A 22,500-nucleotide genomic window follows, 5' to 3' on the forward strand; every position below is an offset into this window, starting at 1 on the left:
TAAAAGTGAACTTGATGATAATTTAGGTCAGTGACAATTCAGTGCAAATTCAGCTTGTGGGGCAGGGGGTGGTCTGGCAACTCTGCTCTTATGTTTGTATAACAGTTGAAACAACTGTCACACATACAGGCACAGATGGAAAATCTCACACAAACACACACAGGCAAACACAGGCAAACACAGGCAAACACACACACACACACACACACACACACACACACACAAACATTCAACCATACAGACACAGATGTAAAATCACACAGACAGGCAAACACACACGCACGCACACACACACACACACACACACACACACACACACACACGCACAAACATGCACACATTCACACATACAACCGACACACAGAATCATGTACACGCACACCACACACAGCTGGCACAACTCACACACACAGATTGAACATCACACACGCAAACACACCACACACATACAGAGCAATCGCCTGCTGTTTCACAGCTGCGATGTGGCTACTCAACTACTGAGAGAGAGTGTAAATGGAGGCACTTTTAAAGATTAAAAACAAAGAATGCCTCGACTCCCTCTATTTTTCTGCCATTCTCCTTCTCTGTGTCTCTCTGTCTGTCTGTCTCTTGCCTACCAGCCCTTTGTCTCTCCCATTTCCCTCTTTCAGCCTCTCTCTCCTTCTCTCTATCTCTCTCTCTCTCTTTATATTCACTCTCTCCCCCACTGTCACAGTGACGCCACAGGTTCTGAGTGTCCTTCTCTTCCTGTTTCCTCCCTGACGGCTTTGAGAGCAGTTCCTGCCACGGCCCACCCCCCTGGGCAGCCGGCCAATGAGGCTTCAAAATCAGCACCGGCCACATAAATACACTGACATAAGCATTAACATATGCAGACTTAATCTCTACCTCACATACATACAGTACACATTTACATATGTCTGTACAGTACACAGTACACATATGTCTACATACTATACTATGTCTATACGTTTGTAGGTACAGTATGTACACACACACACACACACACACACACACACACACACACACACACCTATTGCTGTCTCTTCAGTCTTTATTTCTACGTTTCACGGCCCCCTACTCTGCCACTGGTATTTTTAGACAGAACCATTTGAAAGGCTGCTTTTCTTGGAGACGGAGAAACCCCAAAGCCCAGACCACAAGCCTTCCCCCCTCTGTCTCTTCCTCTCCGTGATTCTTTCACTCCACTCTTGCTCTCCTCCAAACATTTTCTCACTCTTTCATTCATTTTCATTTTTCTCTCTCTCTCTCTCTCTCTCTCTCATTCAAATGCAAATTACCTTTGTTGGCATGACTGTGCTGCACAACAGCTAAAGCGGTGAACGCGTAGTAACAGTACGCAGACAGATGTATAATAAATAACACAAAAAAATGACAGTAATCAAAAATCCAATTAAAAGGGTCAGTGTGGTAGGGTGTCAAACACACACACACTCCCTCAGGTTATGACACAATATAGGGTTGTCGCTTTCTTTCTCTCTCTCTCTTTCTACCTTACTGAGGTTCTTACTTTCCACCCTTCATTCATTTCATGGAGTAATTTCTGTCCCTCTTACCGCCATCTCATTGCCCTCTTAACCTTGCAGACACACTAGGGAGCAGTTGCCTTGAGAGCAGGAGAGGTTGCTATGGAGGAAATACTGCTTAGCAACCGTCTCCGATCAGAGCATGATGCTGCTCTGCTGACTAAAGGGTCTGGCATGGAACAAACATGTTGACGTCATTTCCGTGGCAACCCTCCTAGCAACTGCCGGGTCCTTTGAGGATGTTTCTCGCCCCGGCTTTGATAACTTGTCGCTACCTCATCAGCCCATACACACACACACACACACACACACACACACACACACAGGGCTGAAACACACCAAACGCGTTACTAAAAACGCAGAGACTTCAAAATCGCTTGGCAAAGTGCGGCGGGCAAAACAGCCGCAGGCGCACCAGGCTGTTTTGCCCGGCGCCTATGAAGCGGAGCTGCGTGCGCAACCTGCCTGGGCCGAGTGTGACATTGATGAGCGGTGCGCCTCCGCGCCTTGCGCTGAAAAGTTGAGAATATTTCAACTTTTAAGCGCACCTAAAAAACGCTAGAAAGACGCAACGCACGGCGGATAAAAGGCGCGCCGTACCATAGGAAACAATGGTTTTGCTAGCGTCACGTTTTTAGAAATGCGTTTGGTGTGTTTCAGCCCACACACACACACACACACACACACACACACACACACACACACACACACACACACACACACACACACACACACACACACACACACAGTAATGCCCAAGTGGGAGGGGAAGTGCAAATGTGTACAGATTCTCTATCCCTTTTTTTTCTCTCTCTTTCTCTCTCTCTCTCACTCTCTCTTTGCCTCTCGCTGTGACATAACAGAGGCAGAGCTGCCCTCTCTGTAATTCCTTCCAATGCCAAACTAGGAGAGCAGCGGCACCCAAACACAAGTAAATAAATAAACACACAGTCCCAAAACAATGCTGAAACTCCAACATCTAAACACGGGAATAAAAACAGTTCCTAGCACATACAAACAGGAAAACACAAACACACACACACACCCACACACACACAGTGACATAGTCACATGCTTGTGCATCCACATACACACAAACAAACACCCACACATGAACAGACATATTTTCATATGGACATACACACTGTCTCTCACCTACATACACACACACACACACACATAAGGTAGTTCTTGGTTAGGGGAGAGAGGCAGTGGCACCGGTTCACTGAATGCATGGTCCCCTACTGTTCCTCTACTGAATAAATGTCAGCATAAAGCACAACCACTGAGTGTCTGTGTGTGTTGCACGAGTAGGTCAGAGAGTGTGTGTCCATATGAAAATATGTCTGTTCATGTGTGTGTGTGTGTATGTGAATGTTTACTCTGACTCCCTCAGTTGAGTGACATGCCTATATTGGTCATTACTCATTAACTTGAAATATAAGCCTGTAAAAATAGAACCACACTGCTGTACAACACACACCATAATACACACACATCCTCATACCTTCTGTTATATGTCCCATCCGTAAAAAAAAAAAAAACAGTTAAAATACAGAGACTGGGCTCTAGGCCTAATAACAGCAAAATGTTTTCAGACAGGAGGCCACTGCTGAGAGGGATGGAGACAGGACGGCGCTCTGCAGACACGGGGCAGAGTTCAGCAGTGAGCTACAGCCAGGGATGGGATACAGTGGGTTTGGTACACACTGGAGAAGCGGAATAGACACGAGTCCAAGGGAGACCCATCCTGAGAACTATAGGGGATTATATATTGGGGAAAGGTCTGTTTAAAGGAATATTCAGTGGAAACTGTCTTGGCCAACTCTTGAAAAAGGTTCTTAAGCCAGTCCCCAATAGTGCACCTCATCAATAGTGCACCTCCCCAATAGTACACCTCATTGTGTGGTCATGACATGAAGGTTATGCTCACAGTGAGTTCACATAAAGTGGCTCAGAGGGCTGTTCTGTGAGAGCAGACGCAAAACCGAATGATTTAAAAAAAAAAAAGTGGGAGCAAAGTGTTTGGTAGGGAAGGAGAGAGTTTGGTGGACAGAAATAGATTCAGGTTTCCTAGAAGACGCTCCAAAACCCTCTTTAAAGCAACCTATTCTGTTCTATGTAGATGTTTTAGCCTCTACGGGTAACAATTTCCTTTCAGAAAGGGCTCTTTACCCAAATCAAACAGGTTTGACAAAGAGAGCCCCCCCCCCCCCATCATCAAAGGGTTCTCCTGAGGGTATGGAGAAGCCAATAACCTTTTTTCCAAGAGTATAGAATTACCAGATTCACAAATCATTTTTAGATCCCACGTGGTTAGGTTAGGCTCAGTCGAGTATGTGGCGGCGTGTGTGATGTGGGAGGGCGTGGTAGTGACTCCAGGAGGGGAGGACTGATGAGTCAGTCTGAGCTCCGGTGTGGTGTGCTGGGGGAGAGGGCTTAGTGGAGCAGCTGAACAGCTGACTGGGGGTCAGGCGGAACTGGCAGCAGCAGAACCCAACGGATGGGGGGGGGGGGGCGTTTATGTGGAGAGCTGGAAAACAGGTGAGGTATTAGAATGGAGAGTGTGGCGGTGCGATGGAATATTTGGTAGGTCGACAGGGAAGTAGAATTAGGAATTGGTGGGACAGTGGAGTATCTGGCACGGCCGTATTACACGAGATTTGGTGTGCCGCTGGACAGGCTGATCGGTTGGCTGTCGAATCTGCACTATTTCTGTCAACGGCAAGTTATTTTGGGCACCTTCTGTTGCCAAGCAACCAGACTGCGATCAGCGCCGGGGAAAGGAAGTTCCCTAGTGAAACAGAGAACAGACTCTGTTCCGGCTGCTACCTCTCTCCTCCTCCTCCTCCTCCACTATACTGTCTTTCTCCATCTCTATCTCTTCATCATCCTGTCATCTCCCTCCTCTGCTTCGGTCAACTCTCTTCATCCTCCATGTGTTCTGAAAGAAAAGATCTGCTGGGTTTTATTTCTTTCACAGTTTAAGAACATCTAGCGAGTTTGGAGGAACCCATCCAGATGTTGTCAGAGGAACTCTGTGGAACAGTACGTTTCAGAAAGGAAGTCAAACTCTGCTCTTCTCAAGGTCTACCAAACCTGCTCCCTCTCCAACAGAAAGACACACACTGACCAATTTCAGCAATTCTAGTAGGCAGCACTGTCCAAACCAAGCCAAGATAAAGGCCCCATGCCATTATCACAGAAGCCATTTTAACACTCATTTTCTTTGAATAATAGTACTCAATACAAAAAAAAGTTTGAAATGATTTGTGGACAAGAAGGGTCAAGTACAGCCTTGGCACAGATAACCATAGAAGAAACGATAATTTCAAGAATATCACAGTGAAGACAGCGTGAGTTACTCACACCAATACAAACATTTGCAGTGGATAAATAAACAGAGCGTGCCCCTACCCTGACACAAGGCCAGTGCTTTATGATGTGGTTTTTGGAAAATGAGTTGCAAAAATGATTTTCTCTGATTTATTTGTGCCACTTTGGCAGCATGAAGGGCGGTGAAAGGAGCGGTATACAGCAGCGCCGAGGACACTGGTGATTAAGTGAGACGCAGGCCTTTCTTCAGTAGAGCAAGACTAAAGAGGTGTGTGTGTGTGAGAGAGAGAGTTCTACAGGTGTGTTTCAGTGTTATTTTACTTGCAAAGCATCAAAGCAATCGAGACATGACTAAATGTGAGAGCAATATGTGTGTGTGTGTGTGTGTGTCTGTCTATGACATTTGTCCGATGAGCATGTGTAAGTATGACTCAGTCTATAAATGTTTGTGAGGTATCTGTATTTGTGCAGGAGCACATGTCTGAGATGAGATGAGATGGAGGTGTGCAAGTGTATCTGTGTGTATGTGAGATTGAGAATGATAATGAGAGAGAAGAGATGCATACAATAGTGAGTCACATGCAAGACAGAGACTGTGTCTGTCACTGGCATGCATGCTTGTGTGCTTGTGTGTGTGAGAGAGAGAGAGAGAGAGAGAGAGAGAGAGGGAGAGAGAGAGAGAGATAGAGAGAGAAACAGATAGAGACATACATAGATAAGTGTGTATGAGTGAGTGTGTGGTGTGGTGTGGTGAATATTGGGACTGAGATCAGGTTCTGACGGCTGGCCGCCCTGACAGGGCCAAAGAAAACATCGCCTGACAACCGCAATAAATACTACACTAGAGGGCAATAAATAACTTTCACAGAGTTCATGCAGACGTCCACACAAACTCTGCAGGCTAATGACTGAAAATTGCAGAGAAAACAGTCCTGGAATCAATGCTTAGATTCTCCGCAAGTCTCAAGAGGTTTTCACCCCAAGAAAGAATGTTTTGGATTGTAGGACACTGAATTAAAAACAAACACACATTTACCCTGTTTACTAAGGAGTTTTATGCCACATAACCTGAGGTTACACACCACCTGACTCACACATCACGACTGAAAAAAAGATGCTCAAAGCTGTTCATACCACTCCACACATACATAAAACAGTCTCTCTCTCTCTCTCTCACTCACACACACACACACACACACACACACACACAACATATATAATTTGTCGACAACTACATTATGACTTGACATGAGCAGGGACATTCATCATTTGACATTAAAGAACTGCTGCTAATAATAACCATGCATGCAGAAGTTGTGAAACTTACAATTAACACCACTCACATATCAAATTCCAGATGTTAAAAACGTGTGCGTTGAAGGTAGTAAGGCGCATTGACCGTGTGGTGCCCAGATTTACCTTGCAAAGGTAAGGTCCCAAAACGTCGTCCTGGTTAGTGTTTTATAATATACTCCTCACACATTGTAACTAGTGAGAAAGTACTCCCTCACAAAAGTAAATGGCAAATGTGCTCCCATCATGATTATAATGAAGAGAGTCACTCATTTACCTTTACAACCAATGTTCATGGGCCGGTTAGGACCGTCTGTAGCGAGTGTCCTTGACAGCGACCATGCAGCCAACATCTCGAAAATGTTTAAGAAAGCTACAGTTTCACAGAGAGATATGGCACTCGTTACATCCAACTACTTCACATTAATTTCGCCTGTAGTACTAGAAACATGTGCTATATTCACCGAGATTGTACACCAACATCCAGGGGGCTACTTTTCATAAGCGTAACATAAAAATACAATTCTGAAAGCCAACCATTGTAATGTCGAGAAATATTATAACGGACTCTAATGACATCTGGAATGGCTTGGGCCTCTGCAACATTTGTCAACATTTGGCTTTCTTTCGTCTACAAACCATTCTTGACATAGACGTATAAACTGAGGAAAATGGCCGTACTATGGACGGCAAACGTAATTTGGTTTGGACTTCCTGACTGGGATCTTCCGTGCGAGTGAGACCGGAGGATTTTGCGGCATCTGGTCTGTCCTTTACCGACGGATCACAGTGAGCGGCTCATCGTCTGCAGGCAGTTACCCCCCGCCCCCACATCTTTCTCTCTCACACACATACGCACATACATTTGGTGTGCAAGCAATACTCCAGCCCTTCACACACACACACACACACACACACACACATGTTCTGCCTCTGTCAGTAATGTACTCACAGAGGCACACACACATACATACACCAGGGATACAAGCTGGGAATGTTTCTAGAGGCGACCGCCTTACCGTTTTTTTCGTTGCTGCGTCACAGTCCAAGTCGGAAGTTTTGAATGCAGGATTGGCAGCCGCTGCGTTGGATGGCATTGTCAATTAAGAGGAAGATTTTATTTTTAGTTTGTGATTCAAATGAAGTTGGGAAAAAAAAGAGTGGAAGTGATTTTTGGAAGATCGGTTCTTCTTCCGTCTTCAAACCTTCCGATCTTCCCTTTCCCTGAAAATAAAAGCAAACATATGGATGTTTTGCATATAATTCCATATAATTCCATGAAACCACTTCATATAGATAAGGCAATGTTACGTTAAATCACAAGAATGATCTGTGACTGAGTCAACTACATGCCCACACCCCTTCAAAAATCTGCGGGAATAGTATTTTACAAACAATTCAAACATTGTGGAATAATATTTTTTTATTGTTATATTTGCGTTTTCCGGTGTTAATAGGCTAACGCAAGAATGTTGACAGTTCAGCGTTATATTCCAACTGCCAAACCTCCGTGTACCGGGCTTTACGTATCAGAACGTGACAGAATTGCTTTAAATCTCTTTACAGATTTTATATCGGTATTCTCCATTAACATTTGCACAATTTTAAACAAAGGATTTCCGTCATAAAGATAACCACTGCGGCAGCAGACAGTCTTTGCGCACAAGGCTCGACTTTAACATGGCGGTTGTTGAATCTCTGCCAAATTCTATTTTCCACTTTTTCACGGAGCTGGATTGAAAAATGTGCGGTCACGAGACAGTCTGACATTAATGCCGTTCGATTCTTTCAATAGGATAACATTAATACTCTGCGACACATATTTCCAACATAATGTTCAAGTTAAGACTTTGTAGAATGTAATGGAGAAGTATATTGTTTTACAGACTCCCCTATAGGCCCGCTGGCAATGAATGAGTTCTGCGCCTCGCCACAAAACGTCTTCCCCTTCGGACAGACGTGCGTGCGTGGGTGTGTTTGATGCGTGAATCTAATGGAAGGCCTAGTCTCTGTCAGAAATACATTACAGGGGTAAAAGTTATATTTTCGGGATGTTTTATTAAAAAAAACAGGCGATTTGCATTAAAAATGTCCACCCCGGTGTTTCCGACATGTAACTCGGGGAAATGGATTAGTCTGTTCTCCGCAGGTTTAAATTCGATTAGGTACGCCAAATACAATGTTTCAAAAAAGATAATTTAAATCACGCTAACTTCGAGGGGATGGGAAAGGGCAGCGGGCTATGGAGTGCTAAAGTGGGTCAATGCCCCCAGATGATCTCACGTTTGTGGGGTTAAGAGGGGTTAAGGATGTGTGAACGCCTGGATCAGGTGGCTCTTCAAAGGAGCGTACATTTTACGTGCAGATCACAAAAAGCATCAAATGGATGGCCGTCCGAACCTCGAAACAGAAATGCCATTAAATCAAATGATGGCGATGGGCTTGTATGGACAGCTGAGTTCTCTCCACTTAATGACACGATTGGACGGTCTGGGATTTCAACTCTCCCCGTGTTTAGAAAAGTAGGCTACAGATATGATGACAGACAACAGGTGCTGGTATGATGCAATGATTTGATCGTTGTGAATCTTCCATTTAGCCCGGGGGCTCCAGCGATTCTGGCACATCTGGATGCACACACTCAGCGCATGAAACTTTCATATATTTCACATAAGAATGCACTTAATGGCGATGTATAAATAGGCCTAGACACTTGTCTGCAGGTAGACACGGCCCACTAGTTTGTATATTCCATATACATATTTTATTTCGCTAGCATGTGCAATCCCATAGTAATACAGTGAGCTTTAGTGATCATTTGCGCAGGACAGGTGAGCACACCTCCGCCAAATCGACAGAGGCAGACATGCATGTAGGTCAGACACCCAGGCTGGATTACAACCCATTTTAGGGACAACAGGCCCACACCGACACGCTGTCACCAACGTTACAAACGAAAAACACAAAGCTAACCCCATCTTTCTGCCGCCGAATTGATGTCGCCTGCCCGAGACTAGGGTTAACGCGGTAACATGAAATATCCCGATCATTAGGTAAGCTAATCAATGAGTCATTTGGCCTGCTAGCGCGCTTCCCGTGTGCATAACATTGGGGAACGAGCTCAGATGATAATCATGGAAAAATACTTATTAAGGGGATGTGAAATCACTCCTCCCCTTTTTTTCTGGACAAAGGCAAATTATAGGCTAACTTCATATTTTGGATGAAATCGCAAGGTACACATGTTTGCAAGGACGAAAAATATGTTCTATCGACATAAACAGATCATCAGTGTGTTAATGACATCATTAAAATATTCAGTCAGATAAGTGGAGCGGTGTCTCGCGCCGGCGGCGTCTGCCATCCCCAATAACGTACCGAGACCCAAGTTATCGTTGCTTCGTTCGCAGTACATCTGTAAATAAGGAAACGACAGAAACCTCTGCTAATTTTCTGCATATGCTTGATAATTGTCGGAGAAATCCGCACGACGACGTGAAACCACATTATCGTGTCGTTTATTACATGTTTACGAGCAGAGGTGACCGAACTGTGCGGCGGACCAGCGCGAGAAAACTCCTCAAGTTCACGCAGCTTTAAAGCGCACATCTGCGGACGCACATAATTCTGGACAGCCAACCCACCATTGCGCGAATCAACTCACTGTAGCGCTGAAGTTTGACACGAATGCAAAATGTGTGTAGGGGCGCGTGTCGGTGTGTTTCAACCGCTACGCGCGGTCTTATTTACCCGTTTCGCCAGCCCCAGGCCTGTACCCTCCGGTAGTCGCGCGCTGCCCGGTCTTCCCTCCGCGTCTCTCCCGGTCCACCTCCTCCCTTGCCGGCCTGGCCCGCTCCGGTGTCTCCGCTCTCGTGCGCCGCAGAGGCCGGCAGACCGGAAGAGATTCCGCAGGGTCCTAGACGGAGTTCGGTGTCGGGCTCATCTTGTCGTGACATCACGGAATCGTCTCCTATGCTTAATCCCTCCGACCGAAAGCACCAACTCTGGGTTGAAGCAGCCAAGTGTTTGTATTAATAAATAAAACACATACATTGCCCTAATACATTTTTTATATCTGCGGGACAGCAAGGAAAATCGTGTCAGATTCACACTCAGTTCTTGCACAGTCCCCTTATCTTCTATACTACCTGGAATTTAGGCTACAAAAAGTACTACCCCTCTTAGATATTTTAGCATTTTATTGTATTGGAAGATGGCACTCATAAACATAAAACAGTTCATAAAGTCTAAATCAGACAGTTATTCATGTTCAGTATTCATGTTTTTATGACAAAGAGATAAAAAAAAATAGCATTATGTAATGTTGTTTATGTTAAAGGCATACAAATTAAATGTTCAAGTTGACTTTACACAGGACATGGTCATGAAATCCGATTGGACCAGATACATTCCAAACCTGGATCTGTTCTTTTGGCAGGGATTTGAACACTGTGACACAGTAGAAGCATGCTGGGGAAGAATGTAATCACCCGATTGACCTCTTACCCTGTCCTTGTATGCAGTGAGTATATACAAGCATGTTTGTATATCTCTGAATATGTGTGTGTTAGTATGTGCTACACACGATTGTGTGTGCATGTACATGTACAAGTGTAACATTCAAACCTAAAATGGCATTTTTACTTAAGTACATATATTCCAGCTTTGAGGGCCTCCAGGTGTTTACTCTGGCTAACGTAAAAATCAACCTTTATGAAAAACCTTCCTTGATGTAAGAGGTGCGTGTGCACATATCTCTCTTGCTCTCTCTCTCTCTGTATGTGTGTGTGTGTATGAACAGGCATACTGTATATGCTTGAGTGCACATGTATAGATGTGTATAACAATCAGTGTGTGTGTAAAATACAGGTATATATGCTTGACTACATGCGTGGGAGAGAGAGGATAATACTTAAACATGTGTGTGTGTGAGTGTGTGTGTGTGTGTGTGTATGTGCGTACATCTATACAGGTATAACGCTCGGGTACATAGGTGTACTGTATGCGTGACTGTGCAAACACTGGTCTGTAACAGGCGGCTGACCCCTGATAAACCCTATATGCGGGTGCTCTGCGGCCACTCCCTTTGAAGTCAGGGGTGTGTGTTTCTCTGTCCTGCAGAGCTGCCAGAGGTGAGAGAGTTTGTGTCGAAGTCCCTCGGGGTACAATTACACAACACCAGCAGCAAGCTGCCCATGCAGGCTGGCAGGTGCTGTGTGTGTGTGTGTGTGTGTGTGTGTGTGTGTGTGTGTGTGTGTGTGTGTGTGTGTGTGTGTGTGTGTGTTGCAGTAAACATGGGAAACGCTGTCACTCTCAAGTGGACATGGAAGTCCCCTAACTTGTCGGATTCTCATATATCTTTGTATGTACCTTTTTCAGTGTTTCACTTTCTCTCTTTTTATTGGTCTCTTCCTCTGTTCATTAAATGCAATTCACAAACGCACACGCATGCACACACACGCGCACACACATACACACGTAAACATCAACAAAACAGGAATTGAAGGAATTAAAAATGAAATCATTATGCAGAAAATTAGAGGGGACATGAGAACAAAGGAGACAGACATGCCATACCATTTTAGTTTGGTCACACACAAGGGTGCCATAGGGCAAAGGTACATTATGTGTGTGTGTGTGTGTGTGTGTGTGTGTGTGTATACAAAGCATCTCAATATTTCTACATGTAGGCTCCAGTAACCACACAGACTGTTTGCCAGAGGGGTTTGGTCATGTGGCTTGGCTTTGCAATGGCACATAACGATAAAAATCACAGCAACACAATGAGTGTGTGAGCAAAGAATTCGTGTGTAGAGGAAGGAAATGACCTTGAGTGTGAAAGCTTGTCGAAAGCCCACATTCTCGCACTACACACACACACACACCAGGGCGCTGGAGTTGTGATTGTGCTATATCGCTATCAGACAGACCTGCGTGGTGTTGTTCGCAGACCGGACCACTGGTCAAGGCAGATCAGTAGTCTACTGTACAACCTCCCAACCTACTCTACTTCGCGGCAAACACGGCCTGACTCGCTCCTGGCCTTATTAAAATTCATTCCACGTCCAGGCGGTCTCGCCTTGGCTGTCTGCCAGCTCTGGCTCACTGTCACCCGGTGCACTCTAGTTCCCTTGGCCGCACGTGTCCGGATCGTTCCATTTGCTGATGCTGCCACGCGCGGGCTGTGACGTTGAACTAATGTTATAGTAGGCCTACGCTACCTTAAATAACAACATAGAAAATTTACATTTATTCTAACGTTACAGTACGTGATGTTGCTCTCTGTAGTCTACTTTAAATCAAAGGCGGTTATTATTTTCTTAATTCGTTAATTATACGTGTCCAAATTAACATATCTTGGATATAACCCGTTTCCTCTTGAAACACCAGGATAACCTAAGAGAAAGGTAGCTTATTTTGTAGCCCACCTTTCAGCAAGTGTCGCACTAGGCTGGCTGTCTATCTCTTAGCTTATCTAGTAATCAGTATAGTGCGGGGGTTTGTACTGACAGAACTAACACGTGTCACACTTCAGGTTCCGGATCCCTAACGATGAACAGTGTGTGAGCCAGGACAACAGAGTCACCATGGAAAAGCCACGTCAGTTTGTAACTATGGCAACTAAAACCCATCACAGGTAGTGCTGAAGCGAGGTGCACATAGACGTACCTAAGACATGCTCATGAAGACCCGGTAACCTACTTTGGAAGTGTGTATGTCTAGTGTAAACTAGAGGTGCTGGAAACATATTTACATTTTCCACCCATTGCATCTGTACACAGCGCTGAACAGCACAGGATGCCTGACCGGAGTTTCTAGTGTTGGTGCAAGATAGAAGCACAGCACATTACCCATTACTAACCTACACCAGATAAATATGAAGTGAAACTAACTCATAAATTCATTGAGCATGCAGTGAAGTATATAAACATAGGTGACAACAAAAACACCACAACTATAGATTGTTTTAAAATATGATTTATTTCATCTGCACAGATCAACATTCAGTATCATGACAGAAGAATATCCTGCAGCATCCCAGTAAAAAGCTCTCCTCTGACACAGGATGCAGATCTTTGAAGGGCCCCATAGGCTGGGGCCTCAGGCTCAGGCTCCCTGACTCTGGCCTCGGAGCCAGAAAGACACAGTACTTCGGTGGCACCCTCAGGACACCTGATTGACGTGTAAAAAAAAAAAAAGCTAATGGTTTCCAGCACCACGCACTCCCAATATCCCTGCGACATCAGAGTCCCCCCACCCCCCTCAAAAACATGCATCTGGAAGACAAAACACAAGGAGGGCACTGTAATATCTTGCCTCTGTCCCTTGCCCCCCCCATACACAACACTGAGTAAAGAAGGGTGGGGTGGCATTGAGGGGGGGTGGGAGTGATTCTGTGGCACACGTAATGGAACAGGAAGTGAGGTCATGTTTTGGCGTGCATTTAAGGGTGGCATACTGTAGTTTAAATGAGGGGAAATTAGCTGAAAACACACTGCAGCTTTGCTGAAAGACTACACTATCAACACAGGAAATCTCAAAATAAACATAATTTTGGCACAATTATATCATTACTTATTATTGTTACAGCAGGTATTATAACTGATTTTCAAACACAATGTATATTATTGAGAAACAACAACAACAAAAAAAACACAACTCTTAGGTCTTCACTCACTAGTGACTTTACAGTCCAGCGGTCCACACAAACACAAACATACGCACGCACGTACACACACACATGTATGCAAGTAAGTAATATCCTTACACACGCACAGGTACAACAACACAGACACACAGACACACACATACACACCAAATCTGCAACACACAGCAGGCCAGATATTTAAATGTGCATGTAGCAGATCTTCAACTAAACAACTAAAACAAGAAGCAGTGCTTTCACAAATGAAAAAAATCCATCCATCCATCAAACACAAAAGCTTAGTACCTACAATAAATCACAAACAGTAAATTATCTATGACTTTAATATACACAAAAACTCTTCTGGTTGACCCAGGAAGATACAGCATTGATTGATTCAGTCCGACTTGAAATCACCACTTGATCATGTGCCCGACAGGTTAAGAACCTGCAGGGGGGGGATCAACTCTCTACATAAACATATAAGCTAATGTGCTGAACTAGGAAAATAAATAAGCTTCCATCCAAATAAATAAACAAACAAACACACCCTACTGGTTGAGTTCCGTCTGTGTCACAGGTCATACGTACAGCAATAAATACTCTGTAGACAAACCCCACCCCCTTCTGCCAATGCCCGTTAACAAGACCACACCCATACCAATCATTTGCCACACCCACACTCATAGAATTCTATGCATCTGCCCCTCGTCCACTTTCTTTGTCTCCTTCATCATCATCATCATCATCTCCCCATCTTTCACTTTCTCTCAATCCCTCTACAGTCCCACTCTGTTTATCCTTCTCAGGAAGTGGATCCTTAGCACTGTCAATCCATCAGAGCGGGTGGAGACACTAAGTTCTGTTATCTTTGGGTTGATTCTCTCCCACTAAATCTTCACCTCACCCACCTGGACCCCCCCCCGCCCCTCCCCCTGCACACACACCCTCCCACCCCCCCAAGAGCTAAAGCTGAACCAACCCAAGCGCAAAAACACAAATCAAATTCTAACAAAATAATTAAATACAAAAAAAAAGGAAAAGAAAAACAACAACACAGCAGTCAAACACAGACCCAGGGAAACGCAACACTATCCCTTCAAAGGAGTGACCTCTGAACCACCACAGCAACTGTTGGCTACTGCAGCGATCCAGATATCACATGTCTATTTTTTGTTTGTTTATCTCTGTTCCTTCAAGTTTGTCTCGGAGAGCTTCTCAGGATGGGCTGTCCTCGTCTATCCTGGCGTTATGACAGCAGTGGTTGAAAGTTGTGCGTCTCGTTGGGGGGACGGGTCTACAAGGAGACCATTTGCTTCTGTCCAGTTGCCTTTCCTGCGGATTCACATGAGATAACATCCTGTCAGCCAACCAAGAGAAGTCACTTTCAAACAAGTGTGTCATTGTCACATGACAAGTAGAACAACCACACACGTACAACTGCACCCAAATCTCAATAAACACACCATGCACACACGACACATTACACACTGAATGCAAAACGCACAACTCTCAATACAACTCCCTACATAGAACACATAACTCTCCACATAGAACATACTGTATCAGAATAATACAATATCTATGCAACACGTTTTTAATGTTGAGCCTTAGATCAAATCAATGTGAGTATGTGCTCTGTTTAAACCTGAAACAAGCAGTATGGAGCTCATTTAACCTGCCACAGTTGCTGCCATCACCCAGTGATGCACAACTTGCTCTAGGTTCGATTACACATGTCGAAAGCTACCAAACAGTCAAAGTGCTTGCTGTGCCATGACTGATTGAGGATGTCTGTCCATAGCAACTGCGCCAAAGAGAAATCCCGTGCTTGGAATGAAACGCACGGAATTGACCAGACATCAGGAAACACCAGGTGAAGACAGAGATGGAAAGGGGGATAAAGGGCGGAGGAATAAAGAAAATAATGACAAAACCTCTGGATAATGAGCTTTGTACATCAGACCATGCAGCCCATAAAGCAGGCAGCTGCACCGTCTGGGACCCTTTCCGAAGCGGAGAGGAAGCAGTTAAAAAAAAAAAACACCCATAAAGCCCTGTGTTGGGCCATGTGGAGCTCTGAGCCGCCGCGCCTAATAAACAGCTCCCTCGTTAATGCTAACGAGTCATTAACCATTAACGAGGTCGAGAGCAGAGCGGACACACGCCAGACGCACTCGCCCGGCACTGTAAATGTGGCAAACGGGTTGCAAAGGTAGGCTCTAGGCAAGTCAGGTAGCCTACATATCACCAGCTAGTCATGTATAAGCTCACAGCTAACAAGCTGATTGGCTAGGCTAACTAACTTTTCAAAGCACACACAGTCATCATATGTACTTGCCGTTGAGTTGGTCAACGTTAACTACCTGTTCAGATAGACTACTGCTAAATGGCTATTCAAATAAGACGTTCAAGTTGGTCACTGCAAACAGGTTGGTCAATTCAGACAGTTTGCTAATGGGATTTTTGCACAGGGCAGAGCTAAGTTGTAGCTGGAGTTAGCAAGGCTGAGGCTGAGTGACTGTTCAGTAAGGCCTGAGCTCAACAGCAGGCCGTAAGCAGTGAACCAGTGAGCCTCTTTCTTCAGTGTTGACAATTCATTATTAACAGACTCAAATGTGTTGAATACTGAGTTATGACAGCACTTAAAAATGTATATTCATTGGCTGTGACTTTGCCATTATGACTCCCCGGCATGTGTGCGGGATGAAATTCTGAGTGGTTGCACAGGATTGCAAGTGTGTGTGTGTGTGTGTGTGTGTGTGTGTGTGTGTGTGTGTGTGTGTGTGTGTGTGTGTGTGTGTGTGTGTGTGTGTGTGTGTGCGCATGTGTATTTACACTCACCTCTGTCTTTCCCATTCTGGAGTCTCTCCTCCTCCTCTTCAGCGCCATCATCTACTGAAAGACAAAAACAAATTTGGGGAGATAAAGGGGAAGACACAGGGTGGAAGAGACAGATGATGACAAATATGCAGAGAGAGGAGAGAGAGAGAGTCAGTAACAGCGACAGTGACTGTGAGCTTGTGTGAACATCTGAGCTCACATACAGGGCTGTGCAAAGGTTCTAGGCGTTTGTCTTAGCACGGTTATTTGTCTGTCAATGGGAAATATCATCATCTTCATCATTTTCTGAAAATAGTAAAACTGATTAAGGTATTTTTGGTTTGCTGTACTTTGTTTGTTGTTAAATAATTAGGTTAAAACTATTAATTTCATTTTGAAAGCATCCTCACTTTACAGTATTATTTCATAGGTGGTTAAAACCTTTGCACAGCACTTTATATCATTTATATACTGTATTTAAGCATGTGTGTGTATGTGTGCGTGCACACTTGTGTGTTATACGTTTGTGGCCTACCAGAATGCAGCTCCTTGACCAGTGAGGACATGGTGTTAGTTATGGAGTCTGCCGCTACCAGAAGATCGTTCCGGAGGTTTCTACGGGCTCCTGAGGGGAGGAGACATTGATTGTAAGATTACAGGTGTCTGCCTCTGTGTGCGTATAGGTGTATATGTGTATCTGTCCTCAGTTGTTGTTAATGTCTGACTGTAAGAGTGTTTATGTATGTCTGTATGTGTGTGTGTGTGTGTGTGTGTGTGTGTGTGTGTCTGTGTGTATGTGTGTATGTCTGTATGTGTGTGTGTGTCTGTATGTGTGTGTGTGTCTGTATGTGTGTGTGTGTGTGTCTGTGTGTGTGTGTGTGTGTGTGTGTGTGTGTGTGTGTGTGTATGTGTGTGAGTGTGTGTCTGTATGTGTGTGTGTGTGTGTGTCTGTATGTGTGTGTGTGTGTGTCTGTATGTGTGTGTGTGTGTGTCTGTATGTGTGTGTGTGTGTCTGTATGTGTGTGTGTGTATGTGTGTGTTGCCCACCCTGAGCGAAAGCCTCCTGGACGTCTCCGCCCACCCCCGTTAGAGAATCCTGGGGCTGGTGTGTGGGGGTGGAGCCGGTTGAGCGGACAGGCATGGGGATTGGTCGACCCACACCGTGACTTGGTGACGTCTGTGGTGAGCCTGCAGCTTGAGCCTGACAGAGACAGGCAGACACACACACACACACACACACACACACACACACACACACACACACACACACACACATCCACATCATTCTAGTGTACTGACTAAAGAGAGTCACACATCTAGACAGAGTACACAAGGATGCACACCTAAGTACGGTTGTACAGACAAAACTAGTATACACAAAGCAATTATATTGATTCAACTACATTCCACTACATTCAACTGCAGTCTATAGACAGCTCCATCAATCGTCCACAAACCGTCAAAGCTTTATAGGTGTATTAGTCTGAGAGTCGGAGGCAAACTGATACTTCAACTCACACTCACAAAGTTACCCTGACTGGGTCACAACACTCATTTGCAAAAACCCACACATATATAAACCAGGGTTTCCATTAGCCGGTAATTAATGTCTTTTGCTTCTTGGTAAAATATATAGAAATTACATTTTGATTAGCTAATCACCATGATATGTCTGACAATCAAAATGTTCTATTTCTACGAGGAGGGTGTAATCTATCATGGTGATTAGCTAATCAAAGTGTTCTATTTCTACGAGGAGGGTGTAATCTATCATGGTCATTAGCTAATCAAAGTGCATTGCTTTGATATAATCTTGATTAGTTGTAGGCTATAACTTAGGCTAGGGAAGACAGGAAGGGTTTGGACATTATCTATTCATCTTAGTTGCCCACCCTACATCCAAATGTCCACCTATATCTTGGATCCATAACATCCTGGTAGGAGTCAGGAACGTCGCCATTCCTTTGACAATATAAGTGTACATTATATAGACTACATATACTACATGACATAGACTACATGATATAGACTATATAGACTACATGATACAGACTATATAGACTACAATGTACAGTGAGGAAAATAAGTATTTGAACCCCTGCCGTTTTCGCAAGTTTGACCACTTGCAAAGAAATGTGTGATCTATAATTGTAATAGTAGATGTATTTTAACAGTGAGAAACAGAATATCAACAAAAAAATCCAGAAAACTGCATTTTATAACATTTATGACTTAATTTGCATTTGATGCAGAAAATAAGTATTTGAACCCCTAGCAAAACATGACTTAGTACTTGGTGGAATAATCCTTGTTGGCAAGCACAGACGTCAGACTTTTCTTGTAGTTGGTCACCAGGTTTACACACATCTCAGGAGGGATTTTGGTCCACTCCTCTTTGCAGATCCTCTCCAAATCCTTAAGGTTGCGTTTTCAATGGGAGGGAATGAGGTTCAAGCCCAATATTCTACGTTACATGGCCCCATCCATAGTCCCCTCGATGCAATGGAGTCGTCCTGTACCCTTGGCAGAGAAACAGCCCCAAAGCATAATGTTTCCACCTCCATGCTTGACGGTGGGGATGGTGTCATATTCAGCATTCTTCCCCCTCCAAACGCGGCAAGTCGAGTTGATGCCAAAGAGCTTGATTTTGTCTCATCTGACCACATCCTGTCTCCCAATCCTCCTTAGAATCATTCAAGTGTTCATTGGCAAACTTCAGACGGCCCTGTACATGTGCTTCCTTGAGCAGGGGGACCTTGCGAGTTCTGCAGTACTTCAAACCATTACGGCGTAGTGTGTTGCCAATGGTTTTCTTGGTGACTGTGGTCCCAGCTGCCTTGAGATCATTCACAAGCTCCCCCTGTATAGTTCTGGGGTTATTCTGCACCTTTCGGATGATCACCGATACCGCACGAGGGGATATCTTGCATGGAGCCCCAGACCTAGAGCAATGGACAGTTGTTTGGTGTTGCTTCCATTTACGAATAATCGCACCAATAGTTGTCTGCTTCTCACCAAGCTGCTTGCCGATGGTTTTGTAACCCATTCCAGCCTTGTGCAGGTCTACAATCTTATCTCTGACGTCCTTGGTCAACTCTTTGGTCTTGCCCATGGTGGTGAGGTTGAAGGTGTGAAGTATGATTCTTTGGACAGGTTTCTTTTATACACGTCACCAGTTGAGATCAGGTGTACCTTGTTAGGCCTAATGAGGACTAATCTGTGTGCTTCTTGGGCACATAACTGGTCATTGAGAGCCAGAATTCTTGCTGTTTGCTTGGGGGTTCAAATACTTATTTTCTGCATCAAATACAAATAAAGCCATAAATGTTATAAAATGCAGTTTTCTGGATTTGTTTGTTGATATTCTATTTCTCACTGTTAAAATACACCTACCATTACAATTATAGATCACACATTTCTTTGCAAGTGGCCAAACTTGCGAAATCGGCAGGGGTTCAAATACTTATTTCCCCCACTGTATAGGCTACATGATATAGACCACATGATATAGACTACATGATATAGGCTACATGACATAGACTACATGATATAGACTACATGATATAGACTACATGATATAGACTACATGATATAGACTACATGATATAGACTACATTACATGTGTGTATAGAATATTTGCCTGGTGAAATAAATCCTTTTTGGACACTTGGCTGACAAGGAAAAAAATCCTTGCAGAAACCCTGATATAAACATATAAAAACACCCATACTGGAAATGCACGCTTATTTATTGCACATGTGCATATGCACACACATGCAGAAAACACACAAAACACACACCTGCATGCAAGTGAATATACACTCACTCACTCACTCGCTCACTCACTCACTCACTCACTCACTCACTCACTCACTCACTCACTCACTCACTCACTCGCTCACTCGCTCACTCACTCGCTCACACGCACACACACACACACGCACACACACACGCACACACACACACACATGTGGCCTAACACTTACAGCCTGTTTCTGTTCCTCATCCTGCAAGGGTGAGCAGAGAGGCCAGAAAGACAGACAGACGCATCAGAGAAATATAGAGACAGAAAGTAACTGAATAACTAGGAATAGGAAACTGGAAGTGAGACTATGAGATTAATTCTTGAAGCAACATATTACTCAAAACAGGTAAAGGTAAGGTTAAAAGATAAAGAGAGAAGAAATAGAAGGAGTTGAAGGCAAATAAGCAACTTCTGCCACCTAGTGTTCTTTTGGATTACACTGGACAGACATTTTGTACGTGACCATCATTGACTCTTGCTTGTTATGTGTGTGTGTTATGCTAGTGAGAGTGTGTGTGCATATGAGTTTGATTGTCTGTTTGTTAATTGGTGTGTGTGTGTGTGTGTGTGTGTGCGTGTGTGTCTCACCTTCAGCAGTTTCATAAGTCCCTCTAGCTGCACCATCAGCTCTCTACGGCTCTCCTGCAGGGTAGACATCCTCTGTTCCAACTCATCTTTCCTCTGTCTGTAACACACACACACACACACACACACACACACACTGTTCATACAATCTCTTCACTTTATGAAACAAAGGCTAAATACATTTCACACCACTTACTTATTAATGGAAAAAAATGGATTTCCAAAGAAGCTAGGAGTCATTTTGAACCACTGGTTAGGTTCTTCTGACTCCCATTTCCATGCTGTCGGGACATTACTGCAGTGTTTAACATATTTGTATTCATCTGCCTGGGTTTGTTGCATTGAAGCCTGGGGCTACAGTAGAGCATGTATCCCAGTAAAGACTGTACCTGAGCAGCCGCAGCTCAGCGAGTAGCGTGGGATTCTGTTGGGCTTTTTCTGGGGTGGGCTGGGAGGCCTGTTCATGCTCCACACGCAAGCGCTGGATCTCCTGCAGAATCTCCCTGAAAACACACAATACTATAATGTTTTACCTATGCATACACAAACACACAAACAAACAAACACACACACACACACACACACACACACACACACACATGTGAGGTGTTTACCTGTTCTTGTTCTCCAGCTCAGCAATCAGTTGCCTTTGCTGCCTATTGGTATCAAAGCTGAAGTCTGCTGGAGGCCTCTGCTCACACACACACACACAAACACAAAAACACACACGCCAAAAAAACATAATAAAAAATGGATACACCAACAGTGATGGTTAAAAAGTGCTATGTCTGGTTTAAATACATGTAGACGTGTCAACGTGTGTGACAATGACTTATTTTGTGTGTGTGTGTGTGTGTGTGTGTGTGTGTGTGTGTGTGTTCGTGTTACTAACCTCTGGGTTTCCTGATTCTGTTGCCAGACGTGCTGCATAGCGGGCGATCAGTTTGTGCTCCTCATCAAGTCTACTGGGGCTATCCAACGCACTGCACACACACAAGCAGACAGTCAGACAAGCACAAGCACACACACACACACACACAGTAAGCCCTCTCCATCCTTTCCCTATCCCCTGCTGTGACTTCCCCAGAGCTCCGATCTACAAATCCAGTGCTGGACTGTTTACCACATAATGGTCTCACAACGCAGGGTTAGAGAGCCACACAGGATTAATGTCTGACACACACACACACACACACACACACACACACACACACACACACACACACACACACACACACACACACACACACACACACACACACCTCTAACCCTTTCTTCCTGTCACCCTCTATCTCATCGTTATATCATCTCTCTCACCGTGGGCTGTTCTGAAGGCGGTTGACGTAGGCAGCGATGAGAGCATGCTCCTCATTCATTCGCTGAGCTGCCGCCAGACCTTGCACTCTGCTGCTCAGGTTGGTGGTGTACACAAACACAAACACAAACACAAACACACACACACACAC

The 22,500-nt window shown here is 44.4% G+C and overlaps 2 protein-coding genes across 6 annotated transcripts in view; both read right to left on the reverse strand.

Moving 5' to 3' along the window:
- The window catches only part of LOC105907267 (DNA (cytosine-5)-methyltransferase 3A), a 57,831-nt gene extending 47,724 nt beyond the window's left edge, over positions 1-10,107 (reverse strand). For 3 of the 5 annotated variants that reach the window (XM_031581073.2, XM_031581072.2, XM_031581068.2), the window contains exons 1-2: positions 9,927-10,103; positions 7,196-7,400 (exon numbers count right to left, since the gene is read on the reverse strand). In XM_031581073.2, the coding sequence (XP_031436933.1) occupies positions 7,196-7,273 (78 nt within the window). In that variant the 5' untranslated portion in view covers positions 7,274-7,400; positions 9,927-10,103. Of the gene's footprint in view, positions 1-7,195; positions 7,401-9,926 lie in introns of all 5 variants that reach the window. The other 2 variants (XM_031581071.2, XM_031581070.2) reach the window with 2 other exon arrangements.
- Positions 10,108-13,138: 3,031 nt separating this feature from the next.
- dtnba (dystrobrevin, beta a) overlaps positions 13,139-22,500 on the reverse strand; it is a 36,032-nt gene continuing 26,670 nt past the window's right edge. The window contains 9 exon segments of the mRNA XM_031581434.2: positions 13,139-15,156; positions 16,666-16,719; positions 17,180-17,269; positions 17,692-17,845; positions 21,038-21,134; positions 21,424-21,537; positions 21,649-21,725; positions 21,927-22,017; positions 22,352-22,441. Of these exon segments, the coding sequence (XP_031437294.1) occupies positions 15,119-15,156; positions 16,666-16,719; positions 17,180-17,269; positions 17,692-17,845; positions 21,038-21,134; positions 21,424-21,537; positions 21,649-21,725; positions 21,927-22,017; positions 22,352-22,441 (805 nt within the window). The 3' untranslated portion in view covers positions 13,139-15,118.

Source organism: Clupea harengus, chromosome 15 (genome assembly GCF_900700415.2).
Source record: "Clupea harengus chromosome 15, Ch_v2.0.2, whole genome shotgun sequence".
In the NCBI taxonomy this organism is placed as follows: Eukaryota; Metazoa; Chordata; class Actinopteri; order Clupeiformes; family Clupeidae; genus Clupea; species Clupea harengus.